The sequence below is a fragment of the Pseudonaja textilis genome, chromosome 14, assembly GCF_049901715.1.
Source record: "Pseudonaja textilis isolate UNSWEBS1 chromosome 14, rPseTex1.2, whole genome shotgun sequence".
Taxonomy (NCBI): domain Eukaryota; kingdom Metazoa; phylum Chordata; class Lepidosauria; order Squamata; family Elapidae; genus Pseudonaja; species Pseudonaja textilis.
In genome coordinates this window covers 14,029,671-14,053,872 of record NC_142003.1, presented here as the reverse complement: position 1 = coordinate 14,053,872, position 24,202 = coordinate 14,029,671, and the positions used below count along the sequence as shown (strand labels likewise).

Sequence of the window (24,202 nt, the reverse complement as noted above, 5' to 3'; positions counted from 1 at the left end):
CCAGAGCTGAAGATCTTTGGGGTGCCTTCAGGACTCTGCCAAAGCAGCGAAGAGGGAACATGATTAAGTCGACAGGGTACAAATGCCCTTAACCAGTTGAACTCCAGTTCCAGTAAAAAGCAAGCCCTTTACTGGGCCACATCCCATTCCAAGGTTGAAATTGCAAGGGAAAGACGACTAGTTCCTTGAAACTGTGGAGAGGGTTTCCTGACGGAGACAGCTTTCAACAGGCGCAGTGACAGGCTAACTCATGTTTGCCGGCAGTCTTCAAACATAGCTACCTGTCCGAAATGCACCAAGAAGAGGGTGGGCTCAACGACCTTTGGGGTCCCTTCTAAATAGGTGATTCTGTGCAAATTGCTCCCCGCTGTTCTCCTGGTGCTGCTTCAAAAGGTTCCTCTTTGCTTTAAGCCGTCCTCATCTGCCTTGATTGTGATTTCTTCCTTTCTGCATAGCTTGTAGCACAGCAGGAAATGCCTCTTTTCTTCCTATTTCAGGTTTTCGGGCAAGGTGATCAGGTTTTCATAGCAAAACCTGATGACCTTGCCTGGCTAGTGATATGCATGCAAAAGACTAACTTCTTTCTTGGGCCCATTATACAGTATTTTCATGTCAGCAAGGATGGCCTTGTCCCAAAGCACCTGTAAAGTTTAACTTTTCTCTGGTCCACGAGAACCAAACAGCAACATGAGCACCGTTTGATCAAAGAAATGACAAACCCTTGGCTGACCACAGAAATAAAATGCCCTTAGATTGGGCATCCTCTGTATCCTCCTCAAAGTGTAGGGTAGCTTGGCAGCTCAGCCCCCGACTTCTACAGCAGTAGTTCAACTTTTCCATCCTTCTTGGATTGCTACTGGAGAGCCTATGTGTGCAAATAAGGAGGCTTGGGGTACTGCTTCTTATATTCAGCTGGTTGGCAGCAAAGGAAAGCAAAAAAATGATGCCCAGCAGAATCTGGGAATTGACGGAAACTCTGCTAGCCTGGTATTGTTTCTGCAAACGTGTTTCTCAGCCTTGGCAGTTTCAAGATGGGTGAATTTCAACTCCCAGCCAGTATGGTTAAGAGCCGTGATAGCGTGGTGGTTAGAACGCAGCATTGCAGGCCGACTCTGCCCACAGCCCAGAGTTTGATCCTGACCTGCTCAGGGTTGAGCCTTCTTTCCATCCTTCCGAGGTCAGTAAAATGAGGAGCCAGATTGTTGGGGATAATGTGGGACATTGTAAACCAGGGGTGTCAAACTTGATTTCACTGAGGGCCGCATCAGGCTGGTGTTTGAACTCAGGGGTCTGGGGTGGGCGTAGCCAGCTCGATATCACTCGTGTTGGGGGCACCAGTGGTGGCTTGAGGATTCTGCCAGCGAAAACGAGCTCCTAAGCTCTGTTTTCGGCTGCAATGGCCTCTTGTAACCCTAAGCAATCAAAAATGGTGCCCCAAGGGGTGCGGTGCAGCCCTTGCGAGCTCAATTTTCGCTGGCAGAGACACCGTGGGCCAGTCCTTCGCTGTTTCCAGGATGGCCCCGTGAACCAGATCTAAACACCCTAGGGGCCGTATCCAACCCATGGGCCTTGAGTTTGACACCCTTGTTGTAAACTGTTCAGAGTGCTGTAAAGTTTTATGGAGTGGTAGATAAGTCTTAAGTACTCTTGCTATCTTCAAGTTACTAAAGCTGAGAAATACCGTATTAAACAGTCAACAGCAAATCAACAGTTCTATACAACCTAAAACTACTCAACCCGTTAAAATCACTCTCTGATTCCTCCCAAGATTTCGTTCCAGCCCAAATCCAAATGTTCTGAGATTTTCTTCTGGGAGACCTTAGTCCAGAGGTCTCCAAACTTGGCAACTTTAAGACTTGAGGAGTTCAGCTCTCAGAATCCTTCAGCCAGCTGGAGCATTCTGGGAGTTGAACTCCACAAGTCTTCAAGGGGGCCAAGTTTGGGGACCCCCTGCCTTAGTCTATCTGAAATTATTTAGCAGAAGTTCCAGAATGTAGTTTTTATTTGGGGGTTTGAAAGCAAACCTGTGTTTTGTTTCATGCACATGGCTGGTTCCTGTATCACTGAGGCCTCCTGAACCTGGCACCTCCGGGTTTTTGGAGTGTTAACTGGGTTTAAATTGGCTTTAGCCTCACTTTGCACACATGAAGTCATTTCGATTTCAGGACTGGAGGAAAGGGATTTTTATGCGGTGTTCTCCTCCAGAAGAATGGCGAAGCTCATGTTTTTCTAACAGGTTCTTCATGTATTCTCCCCCCCACCCCCCCACCCAGGGACAAATGCAATGGGATGATATGATTATAGAAATATTACTGATATTTTCCATTATAGCACAATATTTCTATAATCATATCACCTCATTGCATTTGGGAAAAAGAGGTTTTTGCAATCTGAAGCTTCATGTCTTGGAGAACGTATACAATGGAGATCGATTGAGTGTTGATCCATTGGTTGGAATAGAAATTGACTGGCCTGTCATTCAAGCCTGACAGTGGACTATAAGCAACAGAGAGAATGTGACTAAATAATCCTTAAAAAAAAAAGGGGGTGATCTCTGTTTTGCTTAACTAGATAAGCTCATAAATCCAGCAAACAGAGGGAAAGTTTGGGCACGTTCTAGATTCAAAGGTAGTGAAATCTGATGCTGGCAAAGCTCACGAAGCAAAGAGGAAGAGTTGGCCAGGTCAGGAAATCGTCAGAGAAGGAAGGCACAGGCTGCTGCAGCTGGCAGCTATTTCAACACTGGGCATCACTCGGGCACAACCTGGCTAGGAAAAGCATGGTAGGCGCTGAACAGTTGGACACGCCCCCCCTCCATGGCCTCTGCATGGTGCATCTTGGAGTTTCTGTTCACTCTGGTACCCAACACCCCACCCCCCCGCCGCCCCCGGGATCCCTCTGGAGCCAAGGTCCAAATCTTGAGCTTTGATCTTCCACCACGGCTCTCTCATTGCTCTTCCGGACATTACGGATTCGGTAGCTGGGTTTGCTTTGTGCTCAGTTGTTCATGTTCTGTTGTGTGGCTTGATTGCTAAGATCTGTTGACCTAGGATGGAGTTGGAATGCAGTAAGGAGGAGAAAATGGAGGCTGAAAGTGCTCCTTGCTTGTAAATCAGGAGAAAGCAAAGTCTGATCCCTTCTTAACAATCCAAATTGTGCTTTGTAAGAGTGTGGCTCTAGTTTGTGTCTTGCACTTAAGAGTCTTTCTCCTGTGGATTAAGCTAGTTTGGGCTCTGAGGTCAGAATGACAGACGTAAGCCTCCTCTGTGATGAGCAGAGGTTGGGCCACAAGTTGTCATTCTAAGCAGCACTTTGTGAAAAATAATTCAATTACCGTCTACGTGTTTAAAATGGTAGCAGTGACTTAAATACCTGAAGGAAACACTCTTATTATTTATATTTCAATAAAAATAGCAGTGTATAATATTTGATAGCATCTTTTCTGCCAAAGTTCATGCAATACTAAATGAAAGGTCTGTTTTTTTCAAACCAGGAGATGGTGAGTTCTAGTCCTGCCGTAGGCATGAAAGCCGGCTGGGTGACTTTGAGCCAGTCGCTCCCTCTCAGCCCATCTCACCTCACTGGGTTGTTGTTGTTGTGGGGAAAACAGGAGGAGGAAGGCATGTTGGATATATTTGCCATCTATTGGATATAAAAATGAAGGCAAAATATTAAATGCATATGCAGATATTCTGGTATGTGCTGGTTTTTAGGTGCCCCCAGCAAAAATCACAACCAAATGAAGATGTCTACAGTTATGAGAACCAGTTTGGTTTAGTGGTTAAGGCAGAAGGCTAGAAACTGGGAGACCATGAGCTCTGTTCCCATCTTAGCCATGAAAGCTGGCTGCTTGACCTTGGGCGAGTCATTCTCTCAACCCAATGCACGGGATTATTATTGTGGGTGGAAAAGGAGGAAGGTATATTGGAGATACACACACAAACACACACACACACACACACACACACACCTATTCTAACAATACGAGTTCCAGGTTCCAGATCTCCGGAACTAAAATTATATTTATTGTACTTACTGAGCTTTCATAAGCCTTTGCTGACATCATCACAGTATTAAGTTACCATTACAGAGACCTCTTCCTTTATATATCATTAATCAATTTAGCCCTTGCAAGGGTAATAGCCCCTCCCAATCGCCTCCCAACAGAGTAATCAGCTCTGTTGTTTTTGCTTCTGTCATGTTGGTCAAAGGAGGCTTATTTCTTGTTATCGTCCCTTGCCAGCCTGGAATGTTTATCTCTAGGAGGTGATGTTAGCCTATATACTGGATGCTGTGGCTCAGTGGCGAAGGTGCTGAGCTTGTCATTCAGAAAGGTTGGCAGTTTGGCGGTTTGAATCCCTAGTGCTGTGTAATGGAGTGAGCTCCTGTTACTTGTCCCGGAAGCTTCTGCCAACCTAGCAGTTTGAAAGCAGGTAAAAATGCAAGTAGAAAAGTAGAATAGGGACCCCTTTGGGGGGAAGGGAACAGCGTTCTGTGCGCCTTCGCCGTTTAGTCCTGCCAGCCACGTGACCACGGAGACGTCTTCAGACAGCACTGGCTCTTCGGCTTTGTAACGGAAATGAGCCCCGACCCCTAGAGCCAGAAACGACTCGCACGTAGGTGCGAGGGGAACCTTTACCTTTTATATTGGATATGTTTGCTGCCTTGAATTATTTTTAAAAGTAATAAATAGAGAATATAAATAAGTGAGTGTGTAAGTAAGTAAATCGGTAAGGAAGGGAAGTGCTGGGGAAACTCTCCCACGGTCCTCGGGTCTCCAGGAGGGATCCAGATCCATCCTCTTCAGGATGGTGCCATTTCCTGACTTTGTCAGCCAGCCCCAACTCCAGTTCCGTGGGCTGTGATCCCCCTGCTTGTATGGGAGTTGCCGTTCAAGGTATATCTGTAAAGAGCTCCTGATGGGGAAGATTGGCTTCTGTGCCGGGATCCTTGGCTGACCTTGGCCTCCTGGTCAATGTTTGGTGTTTCCTCTTTGCTCCCCTTCTCTTTGGCAGGATGGCGCTCCACCGCAGCCAGAAGCTTAACCTGCTGCGTCTTGCGGTCCTCCTGACGGTGGCACTGGCTGGCATCAAGTTCTTCTTCCGGGACAGGTGAGTGCTAGGCATTGGAGGGCACATTTCCTGCAGCCCCTGTGGTGCTCCAGGTGGAATGAATTTTATCAGCCCTTCCGGATGGTCTCCCTTTTGGCTGATTTCCTGGTTGGGATGAAGCAAAAAAAATTATATCTGTTATCCAAATATACGTTTTATAATATTTTGGATCTCATATTTTTAATCTCTTGTGGGTTATTTATCGAACTGTGATGTGAATGTGCCATACGATAAAAGAAAATCCCTTTGGGGTTTTGGTTTGCATAATGTTGGGGGAGGATCCTAAGGAAGGATCCTTCCAACCTGGAACTACGGAGATATTTCCTAATGGTGAGAACAATTAACCAGTGGTTGGCATTCCAAAGTTGTGGGTGCTCCATCACTGGAGGCTTTCAAGAGGAGGCTGGACAACCATTGGTCTGAAATGATATAGGGTTTCCTGCTCGGGCAGGGGGTTGGACTAGACGACCTCCAAGGTCCCTTCCAGCTCTGTTATTCTCGGCCTGTAGGGTGGTCTGCTGGGGCAGAGACCTCCTGCAAGGGCTGCCTTTTTCCACGCTAGTCTAGACCTGCAGCTCCAGAGCCATTTTTCCTTTCTCCGATCCCCTTCTAGGACTTGCTTCCTGCTGGGGTCTCACCAGGAGCGGGATTCAAAAATCCCAGGAACCGGTTCTCTGACCGGATGCTAGATGGGTGTGGCCACGGTGGGCGTGGGCTACCTGAACTTTTGGTTCAGCCATTTTTTTGCTTTCCCCAGAGTCCGGAGGCTTCCCTCGGGCCTCTGGGAGTGTGAAAACACCCTCCCCCGGGCTCCAGAGGGCCTCCGGAAGCCGGAAACACACCCATTTCCAAGACTTCCGTAACTTCCGTTTCGGCCTGTTTTTTGCCCTCCCAGAGCCTCTGCATGGAGCTCTGTTATCGGCTGCAGAGGCCTCCAGAAAAGCCTTGCTGGCCACAGAAGAAGAAGTTCCTGAAGGCCTCTGACAGCGAAAAGGAGGCTGGGGGACAATGCACGCAAGTGAGGCGACTCAGTGGATGACATCCCCCCCCAAAATAAGACCTGGTACCTTTTTTTGGAGGCAAAAAATTATAAGACAGGGTCTTATTTTGGGGGAAACACATTATTTTAGTCAGGTCTCTTTGTACATCATACACATGGCAAGAGGTTCCCGCTGCCTCAATTGTGTCCTTGGCCAACTCCGAATAGCTCAGGGTCATGGAGTATTTTTCCTGGCCCTGAGCCTCCTCTCTGTTCCTCGTTGCAGCTTTACACTGGACCAGCGCAGGGAAATTAACGGGGAAAGCCACTTCTGGGGCAGTGCTCAGGACGTGAAACAGCCAGGCAACACCCAGGCTCGATTGTCGGGACATTTGGATCACCAGGCAGCGGCCGGAGCGCCTGGCCCAGAGTCAAAGAAACTGCCCCACCGGGATTTTAGCTCCACGCAGATGCGGTTGGTCCATCTGGACCTCAAAGGGGCAGCTCCTAAAGTATCCTACCTGGAGCAGGTGAGTTGCACTGTGAGCGGGAGGATCCCAGGAGGTGGGATTGTATATCCCTTAATACCAAGCAGCTAAGACAGTGATGGTGAATTCTTTCAGGGCCGCCTGTCAAAAATTCAGAAAATGCCTAACGTGACTTTGCTGGTGTGTCTCTCCCCCAATGAAAGATAAACAATTTTTGACATAGGTATTTATTTTTAAAAAATACAATTCAATCATATGTAGTGTTATCTATTATATAAAGCAATGTCAAATAATTACAAAAATGAAAGAAAACATATGAAGAACAGTTGCAGGAACTGGGAATGGCAAGTCTAGTGAAGAGAAAGACCAAGGGAGAACAGGATAGCAGTCTTCCAATATTTGAGGGGTGCCACTGACAGGAGGAGGGGGCCAAGCTATTTTTCAAAGCACCTGAAGGCCAAACAAGGAATAATGGATGGAAACTGAAGAAGGAGAGATTCAACCTGGAAATAAAGAGAAACTTTCTGACAGTGAGAGCAATCAAACCATGGAACAAAAGTTGCCTTTGATAGTTGTGGGAGCTTCATCAATGGAGGCTTTCAAGAAGAGACTGGGCTGCCATCTGTCAGAAATGGTGTAGGGTCTCCTGCTTGGGTGAGGGGGTTGGACTAGATGACCTACAAGGTCCCTTACAAATCTGTTAATCTGTAAAGTAAAACAAACTCATTTTTGGAGTAGTGCTTCCGAGAATAATTGTGTCAGGTGGTTGGTGAACACTATTGGCTTGTCACACATGTCATAGGTTTGCCATCCCTTTTCTAAGAACTACTTGTTCTACAGACAGAGGACTTTGTGACACAAATAGCTTTGTGTGTATACTTTGCTAAGGTTTTTAGAAACACACACCTCTTCTTATAATAATAATCATAATCCAGTTTTGTCAGTCTTTAAAGGAAGAAAAAAATCTACAGCTGAAAGAACTGCACCTGTAGAGCTATGAAACAATTGCAGGTGTTTTAATTTCCAAACACTCCCTTTCAAGTAAGGTGGTCTGAGTGCAGGAAAAAAGAAAAAAATCAAGGTGACTCGTATTTAAGGCATATCCATTATTTCCTGGAGTGAGCAAGTCTTCCTGTACCAATCAGGTTTGTCTGCTTATCAGATGAATATTTCACCTTTTATGAGTTATTTTGGCTTCTCCTAAATTTTAAAAAGGTGAGAAGTGGTCCCAAGAGGAAAAAGCTTAAGAAACGCTGCTCCAACCTCGGTAACTTTAAGACTTGTGGACTTCAACTCCCAGAATTCCCCAGCCAGCAAAGCACCAGTCTTAAAGTTGCCAAGTTTGGGGACCTCGACCTAGACAGTCTAGAACCGTGGCGGTGAACCTATGGCACACGTGCCAGAAGTGGCACGCAGAGCCATTACTGCCAGCATGTGAGCACTCACCCAGAAAACATGTACTGTGCATGTGTGCGCACCACCCGCCCGATAGCTGATTGTCAGGTATCTGGCGCGCATGTGTGGGGATGTGGCGGCATGCAGGAGACGGGATGGAATTTAACACAGAAACGTAAAGTTCTTTGCTGCAGAGGAAAATGGTAAGATGCACATTTGGGAAAGGAAAGAGCCGGGTTGAGAGCAGTGAAAAGGATCTTAATTTCCTTGTCCGATGCAGGAGCCAGTAATGTGATGCAGTTACTCAAAAATCTAGTGAAAAGAAAGTCTTGGGGTGCTGTGATAGCAGACTTCCAGTATTTGAGGGGCTGCCACAAGGAAGAAGGGGTCAAATTATTCTCCAAAGCAGCAGAAGGCAGGACAAGAAACTGGATGGAAACTAATCAAGGAGAGAAGTAACCTGGAATTAAGGAGAAAGTTTCTAACAGTAAAGAAAATTAACTAGAGGTCATTAAGTTCACGCCCAACCCTCACTGTGACGTCTTGGCCAACTTCCTTTGGGGTTGCAGAACTTCTCAAGACGGTCTGTGGCAGTCTGGAGGAAGAGAAGCAGCCTTATGTTAAATGTCAGTATATCTTTGTTAGTTATCTAAGTAGATTTTGCGTCCAGGAATAAATTCTCCACTTTGGCAATGGAGCTGCTAGGCATGTGGGATGGAAGTGTCCAGCCCCAGAAGCTGCATCTGTTGAATGGCCTGAAAACGGCTTCTGGGCTCCCTTGCGGGCTGAGGGGAGGCTGAGAAGTGGCCAAGTTGGGCCAACGGTCTCCTGCAAATGGCTTGTACTCCTTGTGGATGGTGCCCTGGGCTGCTAGTTGGGGGTGAAAGGAGGCGGCCTCCCCTCTTGCCTCCCTGCTGGATTCTGTTTCCGCTCTCCCCCACCCCCACCCCCCAATGCTGAGCTATTCTGACAGACCTTATGTTTGTTTGTTTATATATTTATTTAGTTTGTCAAGCATGTTTGAGAATACAAGTCTAAGTATGAACATAACATATAAGTATCAACAGGTATAAGTATATACATAATAAATGAGTATGAATAAGTGGGAACAGTAGGACAGGGACGGTAGGCACACTGGTGCACTTATGCACACCCCTTACAGACCTCTTAGGAATGGGGTGAGGTCCCTGGGAGACAGTTTAAGGTTAAAGCTTTGGGGGTTTGAGGATGTAACAACAGAGTCAGGTGGTGAGTTCTAGGCATTAACCATTCTGTTGCTGAAGTCGTATTTTCTGCAATCGAGTTTGGAGCGGTTTACATTGAGTTTGTATCTGTTGTTTGCCCGTGTATTGTTGCGGTTGAAGCCAAAGTAGTCATTGACAGGTAGGATGTTGTAGCAGGCAATTTTGTTTTACTAAGCTCAGGTGTGTCCTCCTTCCACACAGATCTTCCCGCTCTTCTCCAAGATGGGGGCCAACGGGGTCCTGATCGAGTACGAAGACATGTTCCCCTTCAAGGGAGAACTGGAGATCCTCAGGTCTCCCTATGCATACAGGTAAGGCAGACTGGACGGCTTTGGCAAGGGCTGGGGGGGGGGAGGGGAGATGGAGGAGCTAGGCCAGGTGTGGCTCTGGCCCTCCGGGGAAGTGAAGACCCTCAAGCTCAGAAATGATGTTCCTGCGGTGTGCCTAGAGTAGCCAAAATGGGGGGAGGAGGGGGGAGAGGAACCCAGAGCTCATCTGCCATGTTCTCAGTGGTGTGTGGGCATCGGCATTTCACATTGGGCTGTGCAACCTCCCAGTTGGGTTAATGAGCAAACAACCACCGAATGAAAAACTGCTGGTGACCTTCTCCCGCTGCACCACGGAGAGTATTTTAACTTACGGCACCTCTGTAGGGTTTGCCAATTGCACAGTGGCAGATAGGACGGCGCTCCAGAGGGTTAATGTCATTGCCCAGAGGATCATGGGTTGCCCCCTCCCCTTTTTGGAAGAGCTTTAAGAAAGTTCAAAACATCCTCAAAGATCCATCTCATCCTGGGCACCCCCTTTTTTTTGAACTATTACCATCTGGCAGACGGTACAGGATAATAATAAAAACAAGGACAAATAGGCTGAAAAATAGCTTCTGTCCCAAGGCAGTAGCTTTTTTGAATTCTGCTGTATAATAGTGCAACGTTCATGCAATATCAGGGGTTTTCAATTCAGTGTGTGGCGTATGAAGGATGTGCGTTTGTGTTTATTTTCATGGTCATGATGTGCACTGAAGTTGGTGTTTGATTTTGTTGTACAAAGTGCAATGACAATAGAGCAAACTAAACCCTAATGATTAGCTGAAAAGCCAACGGTCCCTTCCCTTGGTTGATTCAAAGGGGGGGAGGGGAGAATATTTGTTTCTTTACTGCAAGGGCAGGGTGGGCACGTCCACCATGGCATCTAGCCAGCACCCTTTCAGGGCTGCCTGCGTTTTGAGACAGGATGTGCACCCGTATATATTGTGTGGGTTTGGGGAGAATTTTAAAGAGCAAAACGGACGGAAACTGTGCGGGGGCTCAGGCCTCCTCCCCACTTCCCTCCCTTTAAAAAACCCCGACTCACCTCTGCAGAACCCCTTTGGCAAAGGTGCCCACGGTTGGGAAGTGGCTCTTTTCCTGGGTCCCTTTTGTCAATGGAAGTGGTGCCCGCCCCCCTTCCTCCTTTCACCCCACCATTTCCTTCCTGGGCCCACATTTATGGCCCGCTCTGAATATCCTGAGCATTCATGGATTTGTGGAGGAGCAGGAAATTGGGTCTCTGACATGGCCCCCCCTCCCTTAAAATGTGCAGCCAGATCTTCTCATTGAGATGGGCAAAGCAGTCCCTTTGGGTGGTCTTAGCAGGCCCCCTCCCTCCCTTCTTGTCCTGGCTGGGATCCAGGGCAGGGCTGGCTCAGGGCTGACGACTTCTTTTCTGTCTTGACAGTGAGGAAGACATCGTGAAGATCCAGGAGCTGGCAGGCCTCAATAAACTGGAAATAATCCCGTTAGTGCAGACTTTCGGGCACGTGGAGGTAGGAGCGGCTGGCTGGCTGTCCTTAATTTGTCCCTTGTGCACTTTGGAGGGATGCCCAAGGCCTGGCCTCTATGGTTTTGCACACATATCCTGGTCACACTCTGATGTGCGCACACGGGGCTTGAGTTGAATGGGCTCCAGCTGAGACAAGGAAGACACGCAGCTGTGGCTCAGCCTTGGCCAACAAATTGTTCTGGCATTTTCAACAACACACTGACGTTGCCCAGAGAATTAACCCTCTTCCCGGTTGTGTGCAATCCATCCAACCATAAACTCAGCCAAATAGGCTGGACTTGCATAGTATGCCCAGCTACGAAATCTAAACCGGGCTAACTCGAACTCAATTGGCGGATTCTTTTGTTAAACTGCCATGATTTTGTGACAGTAGATTTTATAGGTCACATTCTCTGATTTCACATGCTGATTTTTATTTTGTAGTCTTTTCCCTCTGCCTACTATCCCCATTTTTCTCTGGCCTATGAATAAAACTGATGGTTCCCCAACTGAACGAAGTAAGTTGAGGGGTGCAACCAGGTGCTCTAGGCCTGGTTTGGCCAGTCCCTGCTGGAGATGGGCTGCGCCCCAGAGCAAACCACCAAAGCTGGCTTTCTAAGCAGAGTGACAGCACCTGAGGGGATAAACATGAGAGCAGAAGCAGACCCAGCAAAGGGTTTATTTATTTATTTATATCTAACTTTAGTTTATGTTCAATATGCAAGGATAACAAAGAATCTGCCATGAGCAATTTAATACCGCTGAGCAATTTAATACTGCTGGAGAGAGCCACAAGAGCGTTGTGATTGATGGTAGTTTAGAAAAAGGTTGCTTTTATTTTTATTTATTTTTAATAAAGGTAGTCTTGACTTATGACCACAATTGAGCCCAAAATTTATTTGGCTAAGTGGGACATTTGTTAGGTGAGTTTTGCCCCGTTTCTTGCCATGGTTGCTAAGTGAATCGTTGCAGTTGTTAAACTAGTAACAGGTTGTAAAGTGAGCCTGGCTTCCCTATTGATGTTGTCAGAAGGTCGCAAAAATGGAACACTGCAACGAGTCACAGATAGGAGTCAGTTGCCAAGCATCTGTCACATGATCTTGGGGATGCTGCAGTAGTCATAATGTCAACACATAAAATAGGTCTTTTTTAGAGTTGCCAACAGAAAGGGAGGAGGCCGCAGTGGGCAGCTTGCATTCCATCGATGTTTTCAAAGATAGTAACTAGGCGACTGAAGTTTCTGCCAAGCAAAATTCTAACTGGGGAGCCTGATTGATGACTCTTGGCTATGGAGGTGTCCCGTTGGAGAATATGAATTATGATACACCCAGCGAGTGAGGGGAAACCAGGGTCAAGGGTGACAATGAATGATGTGTCTCAGAGTCAGCTACACCCAGGCAACTAAACCAAGTGACTCTGGGCAGCTTACAATTCTAAAACAATTGAAAAGACGTTGAAACAATAAAACATCCATCCAATAAATAAGTATAAACAGCAGCTGGGTGTCAACTCATAAAATATTTCTATGGTCTTTTAGAGTTGCTAACAGAAAGGGAGGGGGGAGCAATGCGGCAGCTTGCAAACTGAAACTGCATTCCATCATTGTTTTCAAAGATAGTAAGTAGGTGACCGAAGTTTTTGCCGTGCAAAATTCTAACTGGAGAGCCTGATTGATGGCTCTTGGCTATGGATGTGTCCCATTGGAGAATATGAATTATGATACACCCAGCGGGTGTGGGGAAACCAGGGTCAAGGGTGGCAATGAATGATGTGCCTCAGAGCCGGCCACACCCAGGCAGTGTCAGACATGTCTACTACTAATAAATCTTCTTTAAGTTCTGGAAATTCAGCTAGAGGTTCATGATTTAAATGGGGGTAACTGTCGGAGCCCTCATGCATAAGTATGAAAAACGTTCATACGTCACTTTTTCCAGTGCCGTTGTAAGTTTGAATGGCCAGTAAATGAACTGTTGTAAGCCTAGGACTACCTATATTTAAGTAATTGAGAATTTGAAGAGGAACTTCATTGAGAAGTTAATAGCTTACCAAAAATCATCAAGTACAACACTTAATAATAATAGTCATAGGTACAATAAGCAATCAAATCATACTAGGAAACAGTCAATATAAATTGTACGGATACAAGTTACAGTCATACAGTCACAAGTGGGAGGGGATGGGTGATAAGGAGTGATGGGAAGATTAATAAGTAATAGTAGTGCAGACTTTGTAAATAGTTGGACAGTGTTGAGGGAATTATTTATTCAGCAGAGTGATGGCATTCAGGAAAAAACTAGTTGTTCTGATGTGCATTGCCCTATAGCATCGTTTTGAGGGTAGGAGTTGAAACAGTTTATGTCCAGGATACGTGGGGTCTGTAAATATTTTCACAATCCTCTTTTTAAGTTGTGCTGTATACAGGTCCTCGATAGAAGGCTTATTGGTAGCCATTGATTTTTCTGCAGTCCTAATTTCTCTCTGAAGTCTGTGTCTGTCTTGTTGGGTTGCAGAGCCAAACCAGATAGTTATAAAGGTGCAGATGACAGACTCAATAATTCCTCTGTAGAACTGGATCAGCAGCTCCTTGGGCAATTTGAGCTTTCCGAGTTGGCGCAGAAAGAACATTCTTTGTTGTGCTTTTTTGATGATGTTTTTGATGTTAGGTGTCCATTTTAGGTCATGTGATATAGTAGAACCTAGAAATTTGAAGGTCTCTACTGTTGATACTGTGTTGTCTAGTATTGTGAGAGGTAGTAGTATGGGAGGGTTTCTTCTAAAGTCTACCACCATTTCTACGGTTTTGAGTGTGTTCAGTTCCTGATTGTTCCGGTTACACCATGAGGCAAGTTGTACAACCTCCCGTCTGTAGGTGGATTCGTCGTTGTCTGGAATGAGACCAGTCACTGTAGTGTCATCAGCAACCTTCAGTATTTTAACAGATGGATCGTTTGAGATTCAGTCATTGGTATATAGGGAGAAGAGAAGTGGAGATAGCACACAGCCTTGGGGTCCTCTGTGCTGAATGTACAGGTATCGGAGGTGATTCCGCCTAGCTTCACCTGCTTCTTCCTGTCTGTTAGGAAGCTTACGATCCACTTACAAGTGTGTTCAGGTACCGCTAGTTGGTTTAATTTACTTAGAAGAATGTCTGGAATGATGGTATTGAATGCTGAACTGAAGTCTACAAAGAGGACCATGTTCTACTAATAAGAACTTTGCGAATGAACTAGGAATTTTCTGGGTTGAGACTTGGTCTGCAGCCCTTCCGCGGTGCTATTTTGCTGACCAGAACAGGGTTTTGTGGCTGAAATCCTTAGTAATCAAAATGATTCTATTATTTAAAAGGGAATGTGAAGACCTCCCTGCTTTAGAACGGGTTCCTTAAAAGATAGGCCGGGGCTATCTTGGTTTATTTCTGCAAGACTGTTTGGGGGCACAGCAAAGAAACACCACTGGTTCAGAGTCGCTCCCAGCAGTATCCTGTTCCCAAGCAATTAGTGCCTCGTTCTTTTCAGAATGAAAATAAAATAAGAGTCCCAATCCAGAACAAACTCTAAATTCCCGCAGTTAAAAACAATGATGCAGGTAGTCCTCAATCTAGGACCGATCATTCAGAGTTACAACGGACCTCTTCCGGCCTGCTTACAAATCGAACTTCCAATGGCCGGATCCCCCTGAGGTCACATGATCGCATTTTGGGAGCTTGGCAAGTGGCCCGTATATATGGCCATTTGCAGCACCCAGCAGTCAATTACTTGACTGCAATTTATGATTTTTAACTGAAAAATACCCCTTGGGGACAAAGTATTCATTTAATGACAGCTGCAAAAAATGTCTTAAATTGGGCATGATCCCTTGGTAACCTGCTTAACGACCGGCATGAACTTGTAACTGTAATTCTGGGCTCAACTATGGTCATAAGTCAAGGAAGTACTTGTAGTTCTATTACAACCATCAAATTGCCCAGTACACTCAAGGGTGAGTTAACGATTTTGAGATATCTCTTCACAAATTTAATCAAAACTATGCAGACGTACTTCAGAAGCTGAAAGTAAATGTGTTTTCAATCGACATGCCCAAAATACTGTATTATCCAAACCTGCAATATAGAAATGGAGATTGAAATTAAGTAGAAAACGGTAGCACGAATTGCTATAAAAGAAGGAATAAAGCAGGAAATCCATAATCCATCTGAATTTTCTTTTGAAATTCCAAATCAAGAGCAATTTGATGAAAAGCTCTAGAGTCTGTTTGTCTACTTGCTACTCAGAGAAACAGTCGTGTATAATGTTCTTCTATCTGTGAGTTGTGATAAAGGAACTGTTAGTTCTTTTATAGTTAACATATATAAAAAACAGCAAGGTTAATGTTAAATTTGTTTATCAGTCAGGGAGGTTTGTTTCATGCATTTTATCAAAAAAAAGGGTGAAATGTCAAGAGGATTTTCATTGTAAAGTAAGCTAGAAGTGGGCAAGGCCAGCCAACATTTATAACCTCCATTAATGCTAGAAAAGTAGAGTTATAAGAAATCGTTTATATGCAGCTTTCATTGATGTAAAAGCTGCACTTCATTTGGTTCCGCCATTTGTTCCCCTTAACAGACTTAAATAGTAGCAAACAAAAGATGTTTTGTCAGTAGCAAACAAAAAGCTTAAAGCCTAGATATTGAATCTGGTTTTGAGTTGCACTTTATTCTCTCAGAGCTAACGTTTCTACTTCGGTGGATTTTTATAGATTGGTTTTAATAAAATATGTATCTTTTCTTGCATTCTACTGATTTAAAACTCCCTTGTAAAAAGATGAGTAGACCAAGTGTGCTAAAATATTATCCAGCCATCTGTGTCTCCCCGAAGTGATGATACTGGTATTGGGCTGTTCTTGGAAGGGTTCAGTGAACAAGGTCAGGAAAACGTAGGCCAAGTGTGGATATTCCCAGCGGGGGACACCCCAGGGGCGAAGACCATCCCAGCTGCCCCGTTACAGGAGCCCTGGTGGTGCAGTGGTTAGAATGCAGCATTGCGGGCTGACTCTGCCCACAGCCAAGAGTCCGATCCTGACCGGCTCGAGGTTGACTCAGCCTTCCATTCTTCCAAGATCAGTAAAATGAGGACCCAGATTGTTGGGGGAAATGTACCAACTCTGTAAACCACTTAGAGAGGGCTGTAAAGCACTATGAAGCTGTATATAAGTGCTGCTTTGCTATTGCTGTTCCCCAGCCAACATGCTGGCTGGGGAATTCTGGGAACTGAAGTCCACGTGTATTAAAGCTGCTAAGATTGGGAAACTCTGTTCTAGCCTCTCATGTATAGGGGCAGCTTCTCAAAAAAGAATCAAAGGTGTCTGCAGGATGTAGTTAAAAAAGTCAAAATGGCAGCCACAGCAGACTAATCAAGGTAGGTAGATGCACCTGAAGCCAGGCAGAGCTTCAACTGCACTGTCATGGCCTCCATCTTGCTTTGGTTTGTTTTTTGATACTCCTGACTGAAATCAACAGTCTGCTATAAAAGAAGATACTTGGCTGCTCTAATTGCCATTTAACTCGGCTTAGAGGAGGACCATCCCATGTTGGCTAGGGAATTCTGGGAATTGAAGTCTATACCTCTTAAAACCGCAAAGATTGAGAAACACTGTGCCGAAGGATATAATATAAATGGACTGATATTGACCAATTTGAATATCATAACATAGAAAAAAATGTCCTGAAAATTATATATTAGAAAAGAGAACATTTAGGAGATTCTGAATATTAGAATATACTGTTAAATTAGTGTTCCAGTCAATACGATGAACAGCTACAGCAATCAATGGAATATGTATGGAAATACAGCAAGCAAAACAGAAGAATCTAAAATCTATGCCAGCAAATCTGGAGAATGACACTCAGACCACCAGATAGGAAGAAATTGGTTTACAGTTCAATACCAAAGGAAGGAGACCTAACAGCATATCAACTCCTGTACAATATCCTTAATTTCACATGCAAGTATAGAGCTGTCCATGGAAAGAGACATCAGGTGTCCAAGTTGGCTTTTTAAAAGGCCGAGGAGCTAGACATTATTGCTGAATAAATGCTGGATCTCTGGTAAAGCCATAGAACCAAAAAGAAGTCCGTATGAGCTTCGTTGATCATGGAAAGATCTTGGATTGTGTCCATCGCATCTGTGGAATTTTCATAGGAAATTGGGGCTCCTACAGCTTCTCATTGTCTTCTTGCAAAATTTATACACAGGTCAGGAAGTCACAGTTCAGGCAGAACAGAGGAAAACAGACCTACTCCAGGTTGGCAAGAAACTGAGTCAAGTCTACTTGGTTTCCCCTTATTTAGTCAATCAGCACTGAATATTTTGAGGAAGCCCCAAAGGTGATTATTCAAAAGGCAAGTCAGAACTGATGAAGCTTCCTGGATGAGAAGCAAAAGGTCTTCAAGGAAAAACCAAGGAAGTCCAGATGCCTTTTGAAAAAGCATCTTTGGAGTAACCATGAGCTGGATGGCTGAGAATCTCCATAGACCTTTTGAGGGAGGTTAGATTGGAGGATAATGACCATGGATTGAAATCTGAAAGAAGAAGCTCTTGTCTGCCATAACACACGTCCTTTCTAGGTTTTTGTTGGTCCAGTGACCCATCCAGGCAACAAATTAGTAACAATCTTATGGTGGGCTAATATCTTTTCTAGCTTTGAATGCAAACCTTGTCTCCTGTCAGCTCCACACTGGCCTCAAGGCAAGAAAAACCAAAAGTACACATATAGACCGGGTGAAACCAGGTTTAACAACAGTGAGAGGGATCTTGGAGTCTTAGTGGACAACCAGCTAAATATGAGCCAGCAGTGTGCGGCAGCAGCCAAAAAAGCCAATGCAATCCTAAATTACATTAATAGAGAGATGCAATCGAGATCAAGGGAGGTATTAATACCACTCTGTAAAGCCTTAGTAAAACCACACCTAGAGTACTGCGTCCAGTTTTGGTCACCACACTATTAAAAAAGATGTCGAGACTTTAGAAAGAGTGCAGAGAATATCAACCAGGATGATGAGGGGACTGGAGACTAAAACATACGATGAACAGTTGCAGGAACCGGGCTTGGCTAGTCTAAGGAAGAGAAGGACCAGGGGAGACAGGAGAGCAGTGTTCCAATATTTGAGGGGCTGCCACAGAGAGGAGGAAGGGGTCAAGCTATTTTCCAAGGCACCTGAAGGCCAGACAAGGAATAATGGATGGAAAATGAACAAGGAGAGATTCAACCTGGAAATAAGGAGAAACTTTCTGACAGTGAGAACAATCAACCGATGGAACAGAAGTTACTTTCGGAGGTTGTGGGAGCTTCATCACTGGAGGCTTTCAAGAAGAGACTGGACTGCCATCTGTCAGAAATAGTGTAGGGTCTCCTGCTTGGGACAGGGGGTTGGATAGAGGACCTACAAAGTCCCTTCCAACTCTGGTTATCTGTTATCTCATCTCCAGGTCCACTTCTCCAAGACATGACCAACATCTCCTTCCTTCCTTTCTTTCTTTCTTTCTTTCTTTCTTTCTTTCTTTCTTTCTTTCTTTCTTTCTTTCTTTCTTTCTTTCTTTCTTTCTTTCTTTCTTTCTTTCTTTCTTTCTTTCTTTCTTGCAGTTTATCTTGAAACATGAGAAGTACCGGCATCTGCGCGAGGTGGAGCGTTTCCCCAACAGCTTCAACCCCCACCTGCCAGAGACCCTGGCCCTCCTGAAGGCTCTGCTCACCCAGGTCCTCAGCAAGCACCCCCACTCCAGTTGGGTTCACATTGGGGCCGATGAGGTACATAGAGGGGGAGAAGTCTGCTGCATGGTTGGGGGATCCCTCTCTCTCTGGACTCTCCCCTCGTCTAGAAACAATCTGGCAGAGGGAGCCGTTTGCCATTCATCTGAGTTAGCGGCTAAAAGAATGGCCCTGCGAGCATGAAAGGTTGGTTGGTGCGATGTACGGTCGATGCCCAAACCCAGCCTTATTCTCTGTGTTAACCTCATGCCTCAAAGGTCATGTTGCCAACATTTAAGGGCCAAAAGAGCCATTAAGAAGGTAGGTCCAGGAAAGATGTGGGGCTCAATGTATCTATTTTAATTTGATTCTGCACCCCCCTCCCATCCTTCCCCCCCCCCATCCCCTCAGATTCTCCATCCCAGCCTGACTGGGGCCACGGTTGAGTTTGGGAAGTTCAGATGGGTTGAAAGCCGCTCAACCTTTCAGGGCATCAAGACGTGTCCTCTGCAATGACTTTTGGGGAGATTGGAAAACCGTCTGCCTGAAATGGCATAGGGTTGCCTGCCTGTGTATGGGGTTGGACTAGATGACCTCCAAGGTCCCTTCTCATTTTTCCGTTCTGTTATTCCCAGCCATTTTCCCAGTTCAGGATCCTCGGAAGGAGCTTGCTTCTCTCTCGCCCACGAAATAACAGATCTTCTGCCTCTTCCTTTCAAGAGATGTTTTTCTCCAGCAGCCCTTTGGGGAATTACGCACGTAGCAAAGCAGCACATAACATTTTCCACCGTCCTGTGTCACATGCGGACAAGGTTTTGCTGGCATTCTAACAGATCTTCCCTTTGTGCATGCACAGATACATGAGATCTGCTTTTGTCATTACAGAAGATCATGCAAAAACATACTCTGGGAGGTTATCAGAGTTAACAGAGCCGTAAAAAAGAGAAAAAACTCCATGTTTCTAAGACAGTTTCTTTAAAAAGGCTGATTCCTATATTTTTGTTTTTTTGCAGCTTTAGACATTTTGAGAACATTGGGGAACCAAGCCATGCTTATTTATCAGCCTGCTATTAGCTCTAGCTGAGATTTAATACAGTTCTGTTAGAAAAGGGTTCCAAGTTACCCTTGGACCTGCTTGTTACTAAAATTAGCCTCTTCGGTGTGTTAAAAACAGCAGTTGGGTATATCTGTACTTCTGAGTTTCCAAGTTAATCATTCTCCCAAGCATTGATAGGCATTCATTCAACGACTTGTTTAATATTTCTGATCAGGAAACTGAAACAGGATGAGGCTTGGTAGCCATGGGGGGGGCGGTATCCTCAAGGAGAAAGTCTTGTAGATGAGGGTATGAAGTGAGAATACACTCTGCCTTTGGGTAGCCCAAGCTGGGGGGAGCATTTAACAGAATAATTACAGCAGAAAGGGACCCTTGGAGGCCTTCTAAGCCAACCCCCTGCAAAAGCAGGAGACGCTATACCAGTGGTGGCTAACCTTTTGGGGCTCCTGTGCCAAAAAAATGTTTCCGTGCTTGTGCTCGCTCGTGTGCCAGCACCCAGAAGGCAATGCACCCACGCCCTCCCCACCACGCCCCTATGCATGCATGCACAATCCCCCCCCCACGCTGCCCCCTTACCTGCATTGTGCCTTCCAGCTGATTTTTGGCCCATTTGAGACCTTTTTTGACCTCCTAGAGGCTTGAGGCCCTTTTTCGTCACTTCCGGTATTTCCGGAAATAAAGGAAGTGATGAAACGGGCCTATTTTTCGGCCTGCAAAGGCTGCAGAGGCTTCCCTCAAGCCTCTGGGAGGCTGAAAAAGGCCTCAAACGGGCCCCAAAACAGCTGTGATGTGCGTGCATGTGCAGTTTGCCTGGGGCTCATGTGCCCGCACAATTGGCTCTGCGTGCCACCTATGGCACGCGTGCCATAGGCTTGCCACCACGACCCTGTACCATTCCAGACAAGTAGCTGTCCGGTTTCCTCTTAAAAACTTCCAGCGATGCAACACCCACAACTTCTGGAGGCAAGTAGTTCCACTGGTTAATTGTTCTCACTCTTAAGAAATTTCTCCTTAGTTCTAGGTTGGTTCTCTTCTTTGATTTGGGAGCTTCTGTCTGGAAGAGCTGTCAGGGTTCCAAGTAACAGACCCAACTCAAACAAAGCTTGAGGCCTGAGTGTTCCACAAAGAATAGATTTATTGGGCATTGACATATTGGCTCCTCTGGGGAAAACCCGATTCTAAAGCCCTGCGGTTTCCCGCACCCAAATTTAAAAGTAAATGTTCTTCCCCCCTCCCGTTTACCTGTCCATCGCATGGTCCAATCAGGTTCACAGTCCATGTGTCAATTAGTCCCAGTCCACGCCTTCCCAACACCTGGTGAGAGTGTCCTTGGTTCCCATAAGGAAGATTTTTAATTTGGCTGCAAGTCCCCGCTATCTCTTTTCCCCTCCTCTCGCTCCCACAGCTCCAACCAGCCCGGCGGCGGCAGCCCTGGAGATGCTCAGAATGACTTCAGGGTTGTCGACAGCCCCGTTTTTCTCAAGTGCAGGTGGAATCCCTCCCCATTCAACCCACCCCGAAACGAGGGATTGAAGTGGTTGCTTCATCCACTATGAAAGGGCAGAGCCTGCTGGGGGAAACAGCCCCCCCCCATTCTGTCCTGCTCAGGCACTTCTGTGGCCCTGCAGGTCTTCCACTTGGGCGAAGGGCTGGATTCCAAGAACTGGATGGCTCGCAACGGGGGCGACACGGGCAAGATGTACCTGAACCACATCCGGGAGGTGGTGCAATTCATCGCCAGCCAGCCGTGGGGGCTGCAGGTGCTGCTCTGGGACGACATGCTGCGGAAGGTTGGCGTCGCAGCCATCCAAGGTCAGTGCCATCCCCCCCAGGACTACCTGGGCTGTCGCTGGCCTTAGCCTGCCCGTCTTGCAGTGGTCTTCCTCGACGCTGTCCCTGCACACCTGGAGGGTGGGGTGAGGTCCACGGCTGTGATTGGCTGAGGTGACCTTACGTCCAGGGGTGGGATTCAAAAATCCCAGCAACTGGTTCGCTGCCCGGTTGCTTAGTGGGCGTGGCCATGGTGGGCGTGGCCTACTGGAACTTCCGGGAGGGCCGTTTTTTATTTTTCCCGGAATCCAGAGGCTTCCCTCGGGACTCTGGGAGGGCGAAAACGGCCTCCCTCGGGGTCTGGAGGCTCTCCAGAAGCTGGAAATGGGCTCAGTTTTGGACTTCCAGGAGGCCCGTTTCTCCCCTCCCAGAGTCTTCGTGCACTTACCTGCATCCAAAATGGGCTGCGTGGAGAGTCCCGGGAGGGGAGGGTTGAGCGGGGCCAGCCAGTTGGTTCAACTACCGGTTCAGCGAACCAGATGTACATTTAACATCCAGTTTGCCTGAACCGGTCTGAACCGGCTGAATCCCACCCCCTGCTTATGTCACAGGGGGCTATACAAGGAAAACATTGGAGGCGGGGCAGGGCTGGTCATAGAGAAGAGCAGGAGAGAGAGACCGTCATGTGCCCGAAGCAGTTCAGCCGTTCCAGAGAAGCAGGGAGGAGGTGGGGTGGGCAGAAGAGGGACCCCAGTGCTGAGAGCAGCCGCCAAGGGAAGGTTTGAGCCCTTGGTGTGAAGTCACCCACCCGATCCTCGGCTGCAGGGCTTTCATGCTCCATTCAAGGTTGTGGACTTGGAGAAGTCACCTGTGCAATCTCACCCAAGGACTGACCGGATGTCTTTCAGATTCCGGCATTGCCAAACACGCATCTCCCGTGCTGTGGTTTTACGCTCCAGACTTCGATACGCAGCAAATAGGTTGGCTTCCCATCTTCTTTTCTCTTTTCCCTTTTCTCTTCTCTCTTTTCTCTTCTCTTCTTTTCTTTTCTCTTCTCTCTTTTTTTCTCTTTTCTTTCTCTTTTCTTTTCTCTCTTTTCTTTTATCTTTCTCTTTTTTTCTCTTCTCTCTTTTCTCTTTTCTTTCTCTTTTCTTTTCTCTTTTCTTTTTCTTTTCTCTTCTCTTTTCTTTTCTCTTCTCTCTTTTCTCTTTTCTTCTTTTCTCTTCTATGTTTTCTTCTTTTCTCTTTTCCTTTTCCTTTTCTCTTCTCTCTTTTCTCTTTCTCTTTTCTTTTCTCTTTTCTCTTCTCTTCTTTTCTTTTCCTTCTCTCTTTTCTTTTTCTCTTTTCTCTTCTCTTCTCTTTTCTTCTTTTCTTTTCTCTTCTTTCTTTTCTTTTATCTTTCTCTTTTCTTTTCTCTTTTCTCTTCTCTTCTCTTTTCTTCTTTTCTTTTCTCTTCTCTCTTTTCTTTTATCTTTCTCTTTTCTCTTCTCTTTTCTCTTTTCTTTTCTCTTCTCTCTTCTTTTTTCTCTTTTTTTCTCTTTTCTTTTTTCTTTTCTTTTCTCGTTTCTTTTCTCTTCTCTTCTCTCTTTTCTTTTCTCTTCTCTGTTCCCTTCTCTTTTCTCTTCTCTTCTCTTTTTTCTTTTCTTTCATGTCTTTGCAGTGCGCGTAAGGAAGTTAAGCAGTTGAACAAAACCAGACATTTTTGTGTCTTGAAAGGACCCCTTGTATCCCAGTTGGCGTAAAGGGAGGGGCCCTCTCGTTTTAACCCCTCACCATCCCCTTCCCGTGAAATTGGCGTCTCTGAGACAGGGAAGCCTTGGGTGCCGCTTTGCCTGGGATCCCACGGCTCTCCCCCTGCCTCCCCAGAGCCAGCTCCCTGAGGGCTCTTGGACACCTCTTCAAGTCCTGAGCGAGTTCCCAGGGCTGGCATGGAGCACGGATGACCCTCTCTGCCCTTCCCTCCAGGGAGGTACATTGAAAAATACGCCGAGTGCGGCTTCTCCACCATCTGGTTTGCGAGCGCCTTCAAAGGCACCACGGGCCCCGCCCAGGCCTGGACCCCCTTCAACACCCACCTGCAGAACCACCTGCGGTGGCTGAAGGTCATCCAGTCCATGGAGAAGACGCCCTCCATCCACTTCCAGGGCATTGTGCTCACCGGCTGGCAAAGGCAAGTGGAGGAAGGGGCGGGGGGAGGGGGGGGAGAAACAGAGTTTGGCTTCCCAGGAATCCCAGCCTCCACCATCCGCTTCCCCCCCCCACACCCCAAGGGGAGAAGAAGGGCCCCCAGGCTGGCTTCAGGGCTGCTCCCACAGGCAGCTGTGCCCTCTGCCAAGGCTTTTGATGAGGCAGGGTCCCCTTTCCGCTCCCCCAGTTTAAGGCTGGCAGAACTGGAGGCCCTGCTGCTTAGCTCCCCGGGGAGAGGGAGGAGAGGGAGGGGGTCTGGAACGCCTTGGGCCAGGGCCCTCCCCCAGGAGAAATGCCCGGGCTTAGCACCCCCCTCTTGCCTTTAGAGGGTCCCCACCCTAAAGAAAAAGGAGGCCTTCTGCAGCCTTGGGGTGCTCCCCCCTGCCCCCCCTCCCCATCCTGCTTTTTGCACTGCTAACAAGGAGGACGGGATCCACTGCCCGGATAGG

At 46.6% G+C, this 24,202-nt stretch overlaps 1 protein-coding gene across 5 annotated transcripts in view; it reads left to right on the top strand.

Moving 5' to 3' along the window:
• LOC113438622 (hexosaminidase D-like) overlaps nt 1-24,202 on the top strand; it is a 49,029-nt gene that overhangs the window by 14,023 nt on the left and 10,804 nt on the right. For 2 of the 5 annotated variants that reach the window (XM_087912609.1, XM_026704076.2), the window contains exons 2-9: nt 5,016-5,111; nt 6,377-6,620; nt 9,419-9,528; nt 10,934-11,021; nt 18,635-18,799; nt 21,425-21,608; nt 22,475-22,546; nt 23,532-23,736. In XM_087912609.1, coding sequence (XP_087768735.1) covers nt 5,017-5,111; nt 6,377-6,620; nt 9,419-9,528; nt 10,934-11,021; nt 18,635-18,799; nt 21,425-21,608; nt 22,475-22,546; nt 23,532-23,736 — 1,163 coding nt within the window. In that variant the 5' untranslated portion in view covers nt 5,016. Of the gene's footprint in view, nt 1-4,248; nt 4,434-5,015; nt 5,112-6,376; nt 6,621-9,418; nt 9,529-10,933; nt 11,022-18,634; nt 18,800-21,424; nt 21,609-22,474; nt 22,547-23,531; nt 23,737-24,202 lie in introns of those variants that run through there. The other 3 variants (XM_087912608.1, XM_087912611.1, XM_087912610.1) reach the window with 3 other exon arrangements.